Source organism: Scatophagus argus, chromosome 4 (assembly GCF_020382885.2).
Source record: "Scatophagus argus isolate fScaArg1 chromosome 4, fScaArg1.pri, whole genome shotgun sequence".
NCBI lineage: Eukaryota > Metazoa > Chordata > Actinopteri > Scatophagidae > Scatophagus > Scatophagus argus.
The window spans coordinates 22,842,425-22,859,211 of NC_058496.1; the positions used below are offsets into that span (position 1 = coordinate 22,842,425).

The 16,787-nt window shown below is 39.8% G+C and overlaps 2 protein-coding genes across 5 annotated transcripts; both read left to right on the forward strand.

Moving 5' to 3' along the window:
* The first annotated feature begins 6,715 nt into the window (after positions 1–6,715).
* Positions 6,716–11,785, forward strand: cfap157 (cilia and flagella associated protein 157). Of its 4 annotated transcripts, none has more exons than XM_046385856.1 (8): positions 6,716–6,785; positions 7,927–8,183; positions 8,435–8,588; positions 8,742–8,985; positions 9,725–9,825; positions 10,037–10,187; positions 10,472–10,615; positions 11,454–11,785. In XM_046385856.1, the coding sequence occupies exons 1-7, from the start codon at positions 6,724–6,726 to the stop codon at positions 10,598–10,600; spliced, it is 1,098 nt and encodes a 365-aa protein (XP_046241812.1). In that variant the 5' UTR covers positions 6,716–6,723; the 3' UTR covers positions 10,601–10,615; positions 11,454–11,785. The 4 variants fall into 4 exon arrangements, with proteins under 4 accessions (XP_046241812.1, XP_046241809.1, XP_046241811.1 ...); XM_046385853.1 differs by lacking the exon at positions 6,716–6,785 and adding an exon at positions 6,800–7,010; XM_046385855.1 differs by lacking the exon at positions 6,716–6,785 and adding an exon at positions 6,830–7,010 and having other exon boundaries at positions 11,476–11,785.
* Positions 11,786–12,011: 226 nt separating this feature from the next.
* On the forward strand, positions 12,012–16,567 carry LOC124057510 (glutathione S-transferase theta-3-like). The gene is made up of 5 exons (XM_046385857.1): positions 12,012–12,348; positions 13,123–13,210; positions 14,250–14,406; positions 14,788–14,964; positions 15,880–16,567. Exons 1-5 carry the CDS (start codon positions 12,027–12,029, stop codon positions 16,072–16,074), a joined length of 939 nt encoding a protein of 312 aa, XP_046241813.1. The 5' UTR covers positions 12,012–12,026; the 3' UTR covers positions 16,075–16,567.
* The last annotated feature ends 220 nt before the right edge of the window (positions 16,568–16,787 follow it).

Genomic DNA, 16,787 nt, shown 5'->3' on the forward strand with positions numbered 1-16,787 from the left:
ATTATCTTAAAAATATTCATATCAACCCCAAAATTGTAAAACTGGGCTTTCATGCATTGAAATAGTCTAGTTGATATGAATCATCAAAAAGTTGTCATTTAGCCTCTGTCTCATCCTTGTTTTGTTTTTGTTGAAGTTTGCCAGTTCACTCCAAATGTTAAACTGTCTTCACCCATTCAGATTTAACTCAACCAGTGAGATAATTCCTGCTGCAGGCAGGCATCTGAGAATGGTTTGCCTAAACTTAGATCTACTGTGTTCCAATCATGCTTTATGTAATTTTATTGTGATCTCCAGCTCAGCTATTTGACTCTGAACTTTCCATAAACTCTTAATTGTCTTAGTGGATTCTTGCTCTTGTAACCTGCGCTACACTGGCCATTGTCATCACGTGAATCATATAAACAAGCTATCTCATGTTCCTCACAGATGGTCTCAATGCATTTTCTCCTCTGTACTTTTTACAAGAGGTGGCAGTGGTCCAACACGTGACAGCAGCTCTCAATTAGAAAAGATATATGCTTTAAAATCAGTATCAGAGTTACTGCTAAGGCCAGTAACTATAATGGAATTTATCTATATAGCAGAGGAAATGCTGAAAACTTAAACTGTGGAGTCTGACATAACGTGCTGGTTCAGGTAGAATGATGTAATGCTAAATACTCTTGAATTTCCCTCGGGATCAATAAAGTATCTATCTGTCTATCTACATAATGGAAATAGATGGCTTATTGGTCAGTCTATGGGTCCACAGAAAAATAGAATATCTCACCAATATACAGTATATCAAGAATTTCCCTCCAGGGATTAATAAAGGAATTCTGATTCTGAATTCTGATTCTGATTCTGATATATTACCTACAATACTGGAATATGAACCTCTGAAAACTAGTTTTTCTCTTTAACATGAAGTGGTCATACTTGATGCTGATTAGTGTACTGATCAAAACACTCATGTAGACTACACATTCACCATCAAATATCTGCGTACTAATTTTTATTATCATTTACACATTTATATCTATCACTATCAATATACTAATCATCCCAGTCAGACACCTGCAATTTTGTTTCCAGGCCCACATCCAGTCCTTGTTTTACGGTGTCTTTGTCCAGGTCAAATCGAGCTGAAGATGTTTTCAGGTGAAAAGATGTTTGTGGTTTCCATCTGGTCCTGATACAGCAGCTGTTGGTCTGATATGAATGGAATCTTTGGTCTGTTTATCACATGAGCACATTATAATAATGGAGCTCAGTGCTCTCCTTTTGGTGAAATTGCAAAAGCCATAAAAAGGCACACAACAAAAGTGCACAGCATGGCATTCAAGTGAGCTCATGTCAAGTTGGTGTTTGCATGTGTGCAATGGGTGTTTTTCATTCCAAGGGCTTGACTTGTTTAACCCTCATAACATTTTCCCATGTACACAGCATATTTCACACATCCCAGTAAGTTTTAAAAAATTATTCAGTTCATTTAAAGACTTGGACGTCTGTACAGGTTGGACAAGAAAGCTTGCATAGTTTGCTGGTTTAATGGCTAAGAACATCTTAGCAGGGGGCTGAAGCCTATTGCAGCTGATAACGTGTAAGAGATGGGGTTCACCCTGGACTGGTCGTCACTCAGTTGCAGGGCTGACACACAGAGACAGACAATCATACACACTCACACAACCACAAACATGCAAACTCCACACAGAAGAGTCCAGACCGGGATTCGAATCCGGACCCCTCTTTCTCTTGCTGCAACAGCTAACCTCTACACCACCGTGCTGCACTGGTTAAGAACAGTACATATTCATATTCAGCGATTCAACCACTAGATTGTCATTTATAGCTGGCCCTGGCTGATGCTTCACTGCAATGACAAAGGGAGTCAGCTTATGGTGTCATTAATTAACATTAATCCTGTCATGAATTTGATGACAGTTAAGATAAGATAAGATAAGAGGTGGGCTGAGGTTAGAAAGTTATGCTGTGGCACATCAATATTTTGTTAAAAATAAGTAGCCATTGGATCAGACTCATTAGTGCCAGATACCCAGTTCCCTCTGGAGGGACAGGAACTTATTTAGGACCCAAAACACAAAATTTGGGTCTTTTATTTGACGTTGGACCTTTTGAACTTCAGTGTGGGGCATTATAGCTAATCAGAAACTGAAATACTTAATTGATCCCTGGGGGAAACTGGGCACTCAGTAAAATATGAGCCTCCTTCATCTTAGCTTTTGAACCAGAATAACTGTATGTGTTCTTGTAAATCTGTATCCATGCTTCATGAAGCTCAATGAAGTGACAAAAACCTTCCTGTTGGTTTCGGATGATTGAAGTGAAGCAGAGTATAACACGATGCTCAGTGTTATCTTGCCTTTTGGTACGTGTTTCCTGTATTTTAGAAGAATTAACTGCATAACATTCATTCTTTTGAAGGAGGAAAATGAACTGTGATACCTACAACTTTATCACCTAGTAAGGTATGAAGGAACTCAAAATGGTTCCAAAATTATTCTTCAAAGGACAATGCTGTCTTTATTCTATATTTCTCTTGCTGCCAACTTATCCACAACCAACCAGTGGGCCAGACAAAATGAGCTCTTATTTCACTTCTCTACCGGTTGTAAGCCTAAACTCCATTAGGCCTTGGAGGTGTAAATCTTTAAAAACAGGTGAAGATCACATGATATGATCAAAAGCTCCAAAGCTTTTGACAAGTGGGCCTCGTGGTGGACATTGCTGTTTCCAATCAGAACAATAAGTTGTACCTTCTAAGCCAATGTGGATAAAAAGTCTTTGAAGTTACCTGAAAAAAAATTTGAACAATACAATTCCACAACAACAGGGTAAATGTACCCACTAATGATGATCATGTGACAGAGCTGAAGGCTCCAGAACAGCTACTAAATAGTGGTGAGATTGTTTTCTCTGACAGATTAAGTTTCATTTTGAAGACAAGGGTCAGTAATTTCCTAAAACTGCTGGACACTGTCCACTCTGAAATCACACTGTGTACACTGTGTCGTAATGAAGAACATGTCAGTCAGTGCAACAGTGTGGCTCACTGATGTGTTTTGAAGTTTTTGGACAACAGTGGAGTTCCATAGCACAGAGGAAAAAGATCTATGAGACTTTGATATACACACACAATGCTTGTTAATAGGATATATTTATTGTGGGTTCTTCTGTAGGATTTCTCATACAAGAGAAATATTGAATCTCACCAAATAGACTTATCCTTTAAGAAACTTTATTAAAGCATCCAGTGGCTGTTTGTTGTTGCAGGGTGGTCTGGTGGTTGAATAGATTGTCTGGTCATAAAAAAGGTCACAGGTTTGATCGCTGTCACGGCTAATGTGCCCATCAACCGCCATGTGTTCCTGAGCCAAACACTGAACCATTGTGTGAGAGCTGGGAGTATAAATCTCCAGGACAGAAAAGTATTCTTGCTTTTTACAACAACATCCAGCTCTAAAACTCTGACATGCGATATATAGGCTTGAGCTCAAACATCTAATATACATGAACTTAGCAACAGATTTATATCAGGCAACTGACTCATATACAAAGTCCCTCTCAGATCAACTGTTCCACGTCGCGGCGATTCTCTGCCCACTTAAGTCAAATCATAAGCTTCTTGTCATTACAATACCTCCTGTTTAAAGTGAAAAAGTGGCCCTGAAAAAGGTTTAGTCTAAATCCACTGCCTGAGAAATCCATTTTTCATACGACTGGTTATGGGTTCATGTCAGCCACACTTCTCAAAACAAAGACTGCATGTGTCCATTTAATGCAAACCAGACATGTGGATGGAAGTTGCCAGCCTCCAGCTGTCTCCCTCCTCTGTCTGGCCATGAGGAGGGCTATGAAAAATGGCTCTGGAGGGGGTTAGGGTGTCACGGTGGGGGTTATTAGTGGGTTTGAAGGCATTAATCCTCATTCTCCCCTTCTGGCACGACCCCAGATGACCCCTGGCAGCCTAGCCACAACAAAAGGGCCGAAGGGGTGAAGGCGGAAAGTAGGAGAGATCAAAACAGAGCCAGAAACGTGTGCTCCTGCTGCTAAACTTGGTTCTCTTCAAGGGTGTCAGCATCCTCTGCGGTCAAATAATGAGTTTTCCTTCTTTGACTTTACGTCAGCAAAGACCAATTTGCTGCAGTTTCTGTGATAAGTTTGATGTTGTGCGTGTTCACTGCATGCATGCATGCAATTCAAAGTAGTTTCATGTCAGGGACAATAAGCCTTATCCCCTTGGATCATGAATACATTCATATCGTGCAGAATATTTAAACATTTAACAGGTAAATGAGTAAAACATCTGTACTGAATTTGATAAAACAAGCTCAACTCAAGGTCCACTTGCTAGCTTCTCTGGATCTTTCAACCAAGACTTGTAGTCTTCATTATTATTGCAGAAAATTTCAAGTCAAAATTGCAGTTGTTAAATAACTTACTGGTAATTCTAAAATATTTCCAGTGAGACTCATAGTTATCTTGGAAATCTCTTATGATAAATTACATATTTCTGAATAATTCTGTGAGTGCACCATCACTTTTCTGTTTGTCCTGAACTGACTTTTTATTCTTAGTTGCCAGACTTTGCAGCACTGCCGCTTATTTTAAGTTAGTTTGGATTTTTGCATTTAGACTATTAGATGGCTCCCTCTTGGCATCTTTTAAAAAAAAGCGCTATATTAGATTAATGAAAGTCATCATCACAGTAGACACATACAAGTTGGTTTGTAGGGATTGTGGCTTGGTTATTACTTGACTTTGGCTTGTAAAAGTGGTTCTGATATATGGTTAGATAGATAGGTTGTTTTTATACATCTTGTTATGTATCATGACTGTTAAAATTGTCAAGCCTTCTTCCAGCTTGACAAATGGTTCAGACACAAGAAAAGAATTCTACATTAGTGCAAGTGCAAGTAGGGCCAAAAGTCAAGATGCTTATAATGTGTCAAAGTAAAAATACTACAACTCAGGAACAGGAACCTGATCCTACAAAAGTGTTAGGAATGTAAATTTAAATAAGTCAAACACAAATATTATATAAGCATATCACAAAATTTCATGTATAATATAATATATTGTATAATATTTCATGTATAATTATCAACTATAAGTGCAGTGGGGTAAAAAGTAAAATATTTGTCCCTGAAATGTAGTGGGGGTGCAGGACAGCATGGAAATACTTTCAGTCAGTCAGTGACCCAGCAGACTTCTTCCTCTTTTCTTTTGCATTCCAGGTTGAGGTGAGAGAGTTTCTGACAGAAACTAAAAAAATCACCCACCTCTCTTACAACCACCTATCTGTAAATTTCTCTGTAAATAAGACTATATTTCACCAGCAGGTTTGACTTCCACTGTATAGATTCAAACATGAACTGGTGTGAACTTCAAGGGGTAATAAAGATCTTAAGGCCTTTACTGACCTCTGTTGGTGATCAGACCAAACTGCAATAGCAGTGGCAGTGACACACACACACACACACACAACTTTGTTATTATACATCTAAACGCAAAATCCCGCCCGCAAAGGAACATCTTGCCTTATGAGTCATTTATATATGCATAAGATTAATATTATTTTAAAATTGATATTGCTCTTACTTTAGCTGCAACATAAATGTTGCATTCAAGTCTACTAATAAGCTAGTATTGCCATGCCTATATATCTGCAAAAAGAGTAGTTGATGTATATATATATATATATAACTAATGCATTTAATTGAATATGATTCTTATAGTTAAAACGGTTTACATATGTCTATCGTATCTTTTTTTATGCTGTCAAAACATCATCATCTACTTCTCTGAAAACCACTTCTTTTGATTTCCTACCACCAGTAAAATAATTTTAGACATTCAAATATTAGCAAGACTACTACCATTCAAAATAATAACAGTTCAAAATAAGAACAAAAGCATCAATGCTTTATTCCAGGTGAATTTTAATTTCTCAGTGGACTCAAAATGCAAATTATATTTGAAATCATGACAAAGCTGATATTTCTTCACTTTATGTTGGTTGCACTACTCTGCCATTTGCACAATACCGCAGTACTGATATTGTTGCTCCCTGTTCACTATTTATATATCTTTATTCTGATTGTTTATATCTTTTATCCTGATTGTTTTTTATATTTATATAGTGTTGTTTTATATTTATAGCTTTAGGTATTTTGTTAGGTTATTGGGCTTATACCGGGACCAACTAATTTCATTCCACCTCATGTTTCTACATGTGTGAAATGACAATAAAGCTCCTTGAACCTTGAATATGCATGTAAAGGCAGATGAGCGAATACTTTTGGCAATATAGTGTATGAGTGTTATGTTTTCATTTATGTCTCCATCTTTGTGTTCATTTGTCTGTAATTGCTGTCATAGTGATGGTGCTGTTAAATCATCCACACAATAATGTTTGGCCATTGTTCCGCTATTCTGAGGTCAGTTCATTCACAAGTATTTTATTCCTGTGAATAAAATAGGTCCTGATATTAAGGATAAAGCACATCCACTTTGCAGTGTTTCCACTTTTATTTTCATTAACAGTGATTATTTGCACAACCACTTGCTATATTATTTTTTCCTTCTTTATTCTGCTTTGAGGTATGCTGGTATATTTTATAATGTGTTAAGTTTTTTCTGTTTATGTATATATAGATATATTTATCTAATGTAGAATTACTTTCCTATGAATAAGAACAGCAATAGCCTGAACAGATAATGATGACGGTTAGCTTTTTAAACGTTGGACATTTGGAGTGGTCCCTGAAGGCAGCTGCTAGGTTCTCAACGTTATTTTTCTTTCAGGAATTCAAACAAACTGTGAACTTTCTATGACACCCTGAAACTGAAAATATTTAGGAAGAGGGTTTAGAAGAACAGAGAAAACAAATTCAAAAAATATTAGGAAGAAGGTAAATAACAATGGCGCACAACTTTGGCTCTGGTCAGAGACAAAAAATGCTTTACTCGATCCAGATTCGTGATCTGGAAGAACGGTTGGAAGGGTAAGACTCCACACTTGCACCGACTTGCTACCCATTTACGGAAAAAATATCTTTTCTTTAAACAAAGATAGATATAGTAACGTTAAATATGTACGTTAGTTTTCGTCTGGTGAACTACTGTACCTAAAACCCACATCATTATGTGCGTAGTCGTCTAACGTTAACTGGAGTGTTGCTGCGTTAGCACGGTTAGCTAGAAGCAGCAGTTTGTGCTACACGGCATGGAACATGGTACCATGAGTGACGAAAGTATGAAAAACATTTGGTTACAATAACAATCTTTTTTGGCTACTACCTCATCTTAAAAACATGGAAAACTGTAGTAGTTGTAAATTAATTTTCTGTATACATTGAATTATTCTCCTATGAATAAGAACAGCAATAGCCTGAACAGATCATGATGACGGTTAGCTTTTTAAACGTTGGACATTTGGAGTGGTCCCTGAAGGCAGCTGCTAGGTTCTCAACGTTATTTTTCTTTCAGTAATTCAAACAAACTGTGAACGTAAATTCAAAAGAATGTATGACTGACAAAAATATGAAAAACATTTGGTTACAATAGAAATGTTTTTTGCTACTACCCCATCTTAAAAACATGAAAAACTGTAAATGTTGTAGTTGTAAATTAATTTTCTGTTCCCTTCAGCTCAGCATTATTTAATCATTTACACTAGTCAGCTCTGACCATGATAATACTCGTCTAACTGACCCCACTAAATCCTTTACTTTTCCTTGTATTGACCTTGTTTTACAAAGTAATGTTAAAATATTAAAATTAGATTGAATTTTGTGTGCCTTGTCCATCTTTTAGTTCTGAGAATTTTTGATTTATTTCACTTCACTATTGATGTACAAAAATGTACAACAGTAGATTCTTGCATATTATTTTTAAACCCATGTGTCCCTCATCCTGCAGATTGAAGCTCGAATATGCCAAGCTGGAGAAAGAGAACAAAGACCTCACCTCTCAGCACAGTATGTTGAAGAAGGACAAGAAAGATTCCACTGAGCGACTGAAACTTGTCTTGGCAGACAAGAAGAAGGTGGAGGAGCTGGAGAGTCAGCTGTGGGCTATCCGGGAGGACAAAGAGGCCCTGGAGCTGCAGCACAGCCAGCAGAAGCAGAAACTACAGGAGCAGGTGGATGAGCTTAACTCAGTGAACATGATGCAGGGTGAGCCAATGTGTCTCTGGACAAATGTTTCTCACATAGTATTTAGTTGTTCTATCTTACAGCCTCTGAGATTCATGGATTCAATTTGTGTGGTTTGGGATTGCAGTGAAGGTATCATTATTACTATTGTTGTTTTTATTTCTATACCTGATTCATTTCGTAATTGTTTATTCAGTTAAGTGTTTAGCATTTTCGTTTAATGTGGGAAGCATCCTCTGCTCTCCTTGTTCATGCTCCTCTCCTCCCCTCAGTGGCTCAGTGTGAGGAGCAGAAGGAGCAGCTGAAGCAGATGATGCAGCAGCTGTCTGACAAGGAGTCACTGGAGAAGCAGCTGGTCAGTCAGAAGGAAGAGCATGAAGCTGCCATGTGCCGGCTGAAGATGGAAGAAGAGTTGGAGAGGAAACGGTAGTCCTGGACAGGACTTAAACTTGATGTTAACATTATATCTCCAGGGGAAGTTTTCATACTGATCTCCTGATGGTTTGACTGGTGCATCAAAATGCTGGTCAACAGATAGTAAATAATTTATCCTTACCTTCCCCTATCCTCTCACAACAGGTTGACTGAGCAGATACTGGGAACAGTGGATGATTGTGTCAAGATGAAGACCTCAGTCATTCTTCCAGAAGTAAGGATTCTTCAGAAGAGTTTGCTGCAGACCCAGTTCCCGCTGACTGAAAGCATGGCCTTGGAGAGGGAAGTAGGTGCCCTGCAAGACGAAGTGAATGATCTTTGCATCAAGAGGAACACCCTGAAGAAAGATGTTAGCAAGAGTACACATGAAAACTTGACCTGCAAGAAGGTAGGAGGATGGCTTCTGTGTTTCTGAGAGAACATGTACAACTATTTGTTTTGTTGTTGCTACACTGGCCATTGTTCAGCAAATGTCATAGCAGTAAGATAGCTATAGAAGTTAATGTATCCCAAGGGAAACTGTTGAAACCCCCCTGAGACAGATGAGCTTCAAACCACTCATGCAGAGTACAATGGATTAACGGTCCATCACCTTAACACCTCAGTCACCTTGTCAGAGTCAATGTTTGTTAGTATGTGGTCTTTGTTGGTTTTAACAACATTGCACTGGTATTTCTAGTGCCTAAAAGTTACCTGAAACATGTCAGATGTGGAGGCTTTACATTAAGCATTTAGGGTCTACAGAGCAGAATAACAGTCAGTGCAAAGTTCATGAGTTAATGATCATCAAGTGGGAGAACCAGAACCAGTACAAAGATCTCTACTCCAGTTACCTGTGATCTGTTCCTCTAATAACATATAGTTCAGAGCAATGCAGTAGTGTTTCTCTCGTTGTTTCTTTCATTTGAAGTGTGATGAATTAGTTCAGAACTTAGAACTTGAACTATTTTAAAAAGTTTGCACTCAGCCTATGCTGTGCAAAGAAAAGGAGAAATTTTCAAGGCAACAAAATCAGCATGTTGAAGTTCTAGACCATAGTTGTAATTAGCCTCTTTAATATTGTATTTATATGCTCACTGTGTGACATCATTTGGACACCATGACCAGAGTCATCTTCCCCTCTTCAGGAGCTGGAGCAGATGAAACAGAGGTGCCAACACCTGGAGATGAACCTAAATGACTATAGAGCCAAGAACAAAAACCAGCTGGACAAGGAAAGAGATCTCAGGTAAAGGTTTCATGTCTTTCTCTTTGCATGTCAAGAACGCTGTAATCTTCAAGACTGAAAGGATTGAGCCCCATTTTGTTCACCTGGACTTCCTCCATTCAAGTAGGGAAGTAAACAGACAATCCAAGTTAAATTAGTGAAGAGATGAAACTCTAAGGACATCAGCAGTGAAACATGAGTGTTATTCTCTGACTGTGTTTTGTGTTTTCAGACAGGACATGGCCTCAGTGTCCGAGAAGTGCCGCCAACAAACAGCTGAGACCAGTCAGCTGGCGGCCGAGCTACAGAAGAAGAACAGCAGGTGCCAGGAGTTGGAGGGCGTCATGCAGGAATCAATCATCATTCTCAAACATGCCCTATCGGTAAAAACAGGACAGCTGCTTTAGTTTCCGCTGCAGTGTCTGATTGGTTGAAATGAAACCAACAATGCTTTTGTAAACGCACAATTTGAAGTTGGCTGCTCATTTCTGGTTCAACGGTTGAGAGAAAGAGCAGTGGTTGAGTGAGCTAGATGGTGAATGCCATGTTTGTTGAGTTGTGTGAAGAGAGAGAGAGGGAGGGGCGGTTCGCACTAACCAAGCAATATTATTTTCTGACTGTTTCACAGCAGTTATGTTCTAAAGCTGGTGCTCTCTGTCTTCTGTAGGAGAAGGAGTCTGACACTCAATGGATGATGGACAGGCTGCATGACATCATGGAGAGCACTGTCCAATGCGATGTCTCTACAGTCGGTGTCTCCAAAGAGTGGTGGAAGACAGAAACTGCAGACCACTGACCCCAAACCAGCCAGGTACCAGAAACAACTCCACTGGAGTAGGTCATCTCAGTGTGTGATTTCCTGTTTAAAACCCAGATCACACTGCAGCTTTTTCCTCACAGCAGCTCAGCGGGCTGGACCAGAGTCCTACTGAAGCTTGAGTCCCATCAGAACCAGATTATCTGTTAATGGGTCCCATCAAAATATTAAAACAGCAACACACAAATAAGCAAAAATAAGGCTGTTAAGTTTTGAATGCTGTGAAACCTGCTTTTAATATTCTGCTGTCACTTTCCAAATGCCAAATATATTTAGAAAGAAGCTGTAATAGAAGCTTCCAAGGTTCAGAGCACAGGCCCTGAACCAAGGCGACCTCCCACTGCAACCCCTGTGGAAACTCAAACCAGCCCTCTCCACCCGCACTCAGCTGCCTCTCAACAGATTTGTTATGACTCAAGCACTTCACCTGCAGTTATGTGTGAAAGGTGTCTCTCATAGTGCTGAAATCAGAGTGAAGTATTGCCAGGCTCTGCATTCGCCCCCCCAGCGCTATAGAACTTTATATCATCCGTTCTTTTCCATCCTGCTACTTTGATTGTTGATCACTGCTCAGTGCTCTTGTTACATTGTTTTCACCCTCAGCAGACAACAATTTTACCAGCGATAAAAATGAGTTATAGTGTCTGTAATGCTGAATTTGTAAATAACCGTTTGCTAACAAGTATTGACTTTTTAATGATTTGTCATTGCGTTCACAGCAAATGTCCACTGTCGCCATATGGCCAAAAGCACAATTAATTATTTCATAGTAAATAAATTGAAATAAGAGCTGTCCATCCATCCATTACCTGTTACGGCTTACCCTTTGCAGGGCTGCAGGGGTGTTGGAGCCTGTCCCAGCTGACATCGGGCAAGAGGCGTTGAATACCCTGGGCAGGCTGCCATTTCATAAAAATAAGATGTGATTCTTTTTCTTTTCTTGTTTTACAATCTATTTTGTATTTGCTTTTCAGAATTTAGTCACTTTAATCCCACTTCTGTTCCGTGTGGGATGTGCTGCACTGCTTAGTCTAAAATGTCAGAAAAATACTTTTCTCTACAGTAACCCGGTTACAGCGATTAAAACAGAGGAGAGCAAGAAAGTCTCTTACTGGATCAAAGAATATTCTGCATTTTTTCCCAATAAATGACATAAACAATTAACTGGTTGTCAAAATTGTTGCTTATTACAGTATTGCTAAGAATCACCTCGTAAAATGTGGTGCAGACCATGTGTGGATAGTCTTCACTGGTTAAAAAACAAGCGTAAATAATGCTTTTTAAAAATCTACGTGATCAGTGACTGTCAAATGTTACCCTCTTGAATGCTAATGCAAACTCCTAAAGAGGACAATGACTCATGTCAAGCAGACAAACATCTGATGGTCTGAGCAGTGTTTACAAAATGTTGGGCCAAGTCGTGGTCGAAGGTCAGGCTGCTCAACCCCAGCGGTTGTTAACTTTGAACTGTCGCCACCGTTTAAAAATCAGTGAGCCTCACAGCGAGCAGAGGCGGAGTTCTGTGCACACGGCGGATAACAGGCACAGTGGGAGAAGACTGAAAAAACACAGAGGGAACGAGGTGGAAACGAAGCATCTGCAGCCTTCAGACTCTGGCACGATGGAGCTCTATCTCGACCTGCACTCACAGCCCTGCCGCTCCGTCTTCCTGTTTGCCAAAGTGAACGGGATTCCCTTTGAGCTTAAGTTTGTGGACCTCACTGCAGGTAATCTCACACTGCCAGACAGACGCAGAGTGTTTTACTTCAAGGTTTAGTCTTTTTGCTCTCATTTCTCTTTTAAAAAGTCTCTTATTTTGGGCTTTTGGAAATATGCAGAACGTTATATGTAGAGTTGAATGACCCGCAAACCTTGGAACTAGAAGATGATTGGAAGCTCCCTCCCCAGAAATCTGCATCGTTATATTTCCAATCATCTTCTTTTCTTCATGTTGAATCATGGACGTAATTTAGGGGGGGGGGGCACAGGGGACATGTCCCCATGCACTTTTCAACAGGCCGTTTTGGTCCGCTGTACTTTTTACCGTCAAAAAAACAATGTTATGTTATAGTAAACAGAGAGCCGTCAAGCACTAGGACCAAGCGGAAAACGGCCGCTCAAGCTGAAGCCTGTTTCCCTTAGTTTAGCCCGCCCATAAGCTCCTCGATTGGCTCTGCCCTTTCTTGTGTGATTGGCCGTTCCTGCTGTCACTCCACGCTGCAATCTGCTACTGTAAATTGGGCATTTGCTAATTCAGAAGATGTACTGGGGAGGGAAAATCAAATGAAGAAAAGCAGGCCACAGCAGGTAAGTAGGGAGAGTTACAAAAATCACATTTTGCTTGATGTATTCTCATTCACATATTTTACTCTTTTTCTCCAAATGCCAGAGAAACCCCTTTTGCTCAGTTGTGTGCTATGAATATTCTTTTTTTCTATTTATAGTTCAACACAAACAAACACATGTCTGTGATTCTCGTTGTGTGTGTTTGCTTGTTTCAGGGCAGCAGTACAGTGAGGAGTTTGGTAAAATCAGCATCATAAGGAAGATTCCTGTTATGAAGGACGGAAGCTTCATTCTGACTGAGAGGTATGACAACAGACTGAGTTTAGGAGAAGGTGTCAAAGAAGGAAGGAATTTTTAAAAAGCCTTTATTATGGTAGCTGAATCATTAAAAAAAAGCTTCAACCACCGGCTCTTAATCAGAAAGGAATAATTACTGCTTTGAAATCCTTTAAATGGCACCTATTCATTCATTCACATTCAAAATCACCATGTGTGGAGAAACTTGGTTTTCACTGGGAAGGAAGGCATGAAAAGTTGTAATCTGACATTACAGGTAACTTGTAAGCAAAGCCATCGGACAAATGGAATAAAAGGTTGTTGTTGTACAAAATAGAAATACTCAAGCAACATACCTGAAATTTGCACTTGAGCACAGTACTTGAGTAAATGTACTTCATTCCACCACTGTTGCTTGCACATTCAAATGCAAGTTCTTTGCACTTTAAGGGAGTTCGTCCGTAAAAAGGATCTGCAAGTTTCAAGATGTGCCTGGCAAATTAAAACTCCATGTTATCAGCAAAAGTCTTTTCCACTCTTTCCCAAAAGAGGGAAGTTGTGTAAAGACAGTGTTATGTTTTGTCAGGTTGATTTATTGTCTTAAGCACCCTATGTAAAGCAATAAATTGGGTAGCTTGTGTGACTGGTGGGATTAAAATTGTACCCCAGAAAGGCTAATTTTTCACTGAGTGGGCATTAAAGAGGCTATTATTCATGTTGTTGATGTGTTTATTTATTTATTTTCATGAGGTGAGGAAGAGAGAGTTCCCAACTAGGATTTGCACTGTGGTTTTGTAGTTTGTGGTTGACATCTTACCCCTAAACCCCCAAATGCCCTTTGATTAATCAATTCATATGTAGTCAGACAGTTAGCGCCTGTCCTGGTTCACATTACTTGTACATTTCAATAAATATATGTTCAGGTTTCCTGGTTAGTTGATACTATTTCCAGTGCAACTCAACAACAATGAGATAAAACAGTTTTACAAACACCACACAACAGATGTTCTGTCACGTATAACATTCTCTTGTTCCTCTTATTGTCATCATGCTGTCTGTTCTGCAGTGTTGCGATCCTGAAGTACATGGTGCAAAAATATTCATCGTCAGTGGCAGATCACTGGTATCCGGCTGACTTGCAGCAGCGAGCTCGTGTTAATGAATACCTGTCCTGGCAGCACATGAACCTCAGATCTCACGGATCAAAGGTCTTCCTGCTCAGGGTACGAGTCCCAGATGAACCCGCCTGTGCTCTGTCCTCATCTGACCTTCTTCAGTGCACACATTTCAACTATTTGGACAAGATTATTGATTATGCCACGTTTACAGAATCTTACAGTATCTTCTAACACAAGTCATGCTCGTGTCTCTGTGAAGCTGTACTCAAAGCAATGTTTTGAGCTAAGCATGCTAATAAGCTCAGAATTTGTGTTTTGTGCTAACATTTGCAAATTAGCACAAACACGAATAAAGAAAAAATAAGTTGCACATCGGGTATCATTTCCAGCTGTCATCTTGGGACTACTGGCAATGCTACTTCACTGACTGCTGCTGCTGCTGGTACTGCCAAGGTCAGGTTGATCTGTGTGTGTCTCTCTGAACAGACTCTGTTTCCTATCATCATGGGCTCTGAGGCTCCGAAGGAGAAGATGGATGCTGCTATCGAGGACCTGAATCAGTCACTCAACCTGCTGGAGGAGAAATTCCTGCAGAACAAACCGTTTATCGTCGGTGACAAAATCTCTCTGGCCGATCTGGTGGCTGTAGTTGAGATCATGCAGGTAATACTGTTACTATTTCTATTACTACTACTACTACTTAACTTACTATTCAGTTTATTTATATAGTGCCAATTCACAACAAAAATTATCTCATGACACTTTCCAATTAGAGCAGGTCTAGACCAAACTCTTTAATTAAATTGTAATACAGAGAGCCCAACATTCCCCCTTGAGCAAGCACTTGGCGACAGTGGCGAGGAAAAACTGCCTTTTAAAAGGCAGAAACCTCAGAGCAGACCCCGGCTCAAGATGGGCGGCCATATCTGCCTTGACCGGTTGGGTTGAGAGAGAGGTAGAGGGGGGCGGGGCATGAGAGAAGGAGTGCACAAGCAGAGATGCATAGCAGCAGTAATAATACCAGAAGTATTGGAACTGTAGATAATGATATTAGTATATAATGATGATCACAATGAACTATCATACTACGGGTAAGTTAATGTAAGTAAAAACTTTGTTAATGTAGGACAAAACCTGGGTTACCTGATACTACAACTACTAGTAGTTCTGTGCAGAGTCTGCATGTTCTCCCTGTGCCTGCGTGGGTTTTCTCCGGGTACTCCGGCTTCCTCCCACAATCCCAAAAACATGCACATTATTTTAACTGGCCACTCTACATTGCCCCTAGATGTCAGTGTGAGAGCGTGTCTGTCTTTGTGTGTTGGCCCTGTGATTGACTGGCGACCAGTCCAGGTTGTACCCCGCCTCTCGCCCGTAGTCAGCTGGGATAGAGTCCAGCTCCCCCCAAGACCCTGATGGATAAGTGATACAGAGAATGGATGGATGGATGGAACCAGATCTGTAAATTTTCATGTCCATATTACTGCAATCTCATTTCAATTAACTGCAGTATTGTCTTTGAAATAAATAAAACAATAAGCATGTGTATGGATGTTGTGTTTGCTGTGTGCTTTGCAGCCTGTTGGAAGTGGCCTGGATGTGTTTGAAGGACGGCCGAAGCTGGGCGCCTGGAGAGGGCGTGTGAAGAAGGAGCTTGGTGAAAAATTGTTTGACGAAGCCCACGAGGTAACCATGAAGGTCAGCAGCCTGCCGCAGAGGATGCAGGGCCAGCTGGAGATGCTCAAACCAAAGTTGCAGAAGCTTTTCAAATGAAGAGGCTTTTCTGTACTGAGATAATACAACTGTTATTAATGTTTGATGATTTTTATTACAATTGTCATGAAGCAAAGAGAAGCTGCTCGTTTAGCCAGCTTACACATATTGAACTGTTTGGTAAGCTGTGCAGCTCTTTGTCAACATTGTGCCAAACCTCTTTAATGATTTAGGTTAAGACTCATGTTAAGTTCATTCCTTCCTTCCTCGAAATTAAACATAATTTCGCTTTGACCAGAAAAAAATAAGTTTTTATTTCCATGCAGTAAATTACGGTATGAACAAAGTCTAGAAATGTACAAAATGCTAACTATGGATCTCTGGGAATAATTGTCAGGAAAAAAATGAGGACAAATGTGCTTTATAACAACTTATTGTATATTTTTTTCTGCTGATCTTTTGTGAATTAGAATTCATGATCCCTATGCCAAAACATGAAAATGATGCTGATCAGAATTTTTTTTATGAATAAACAAATTTGTCTATTGTTAAATATTTTGTCAGCTTGATTTCTGAAATTATGTTTTTAGTTTTGCGGCACAGTGGTGCAGTGGTTAGCACTGTCGCCTCATAGCAAGAGGGTTCCAGGTTCGAATCCCGGTCTGGGCCCTTCTATGTTTGCCTGTGTGGGTTTTCTCCGGGTACTCCGGCTTCCTCCCACAACACCAAAAACATGCACATTAGGTAAATTGGCTACTCTAAATTGCCCCTAG

Excerpts from the sequence above, each read along its gene's own strand:
- cfap157 (XM_046385853.1), top strand. The coding sequence starts at position 6,928 with ATGGCGCACAACTTTGGCTCTGGTCAGAGACAAAAAATGCTTTACTCG. Across the intron at positions 9,826-10,036 it reads GACAAGGAAAGAGATCTCAG|ACAGGACATGGCCTCAGTGT; the intron begins GTAAAGGTTTCA and ends TTGTGTTTTCAG. Across the intron at positions 10,188-10,471 it reads TTCTCAAACATGCCCTATCG|GAGAAGGAGTCTGACACTCA; the intron begins GTAAAAACAGGA and ends TGTCTTCTGTAG.
- LOC124057510 (XM_046385857.1), top strand. The coding sequence starts at position 12,027 with ATGTTGGGCCAAGTCGTGGTCGAAGGTCAGGCTGCTCAACCCCAGCGG. Across the intron at positions 13,211-14,249 it reads AGCTTCATTCTGACTGAGAG|TGTTGCGATCCTGAAGTACA; the intron begins GTATGACAACAG and ends TCTGTTCTGCAG. Across the intron at positions 14,965-15,879 it reads CTGTAGTTGAGATCATGCAG|CCTGTTGGAAGTGGCCTGGA; the intron begins GTAATACTGTTA and ends TGTGCTTTGCAG.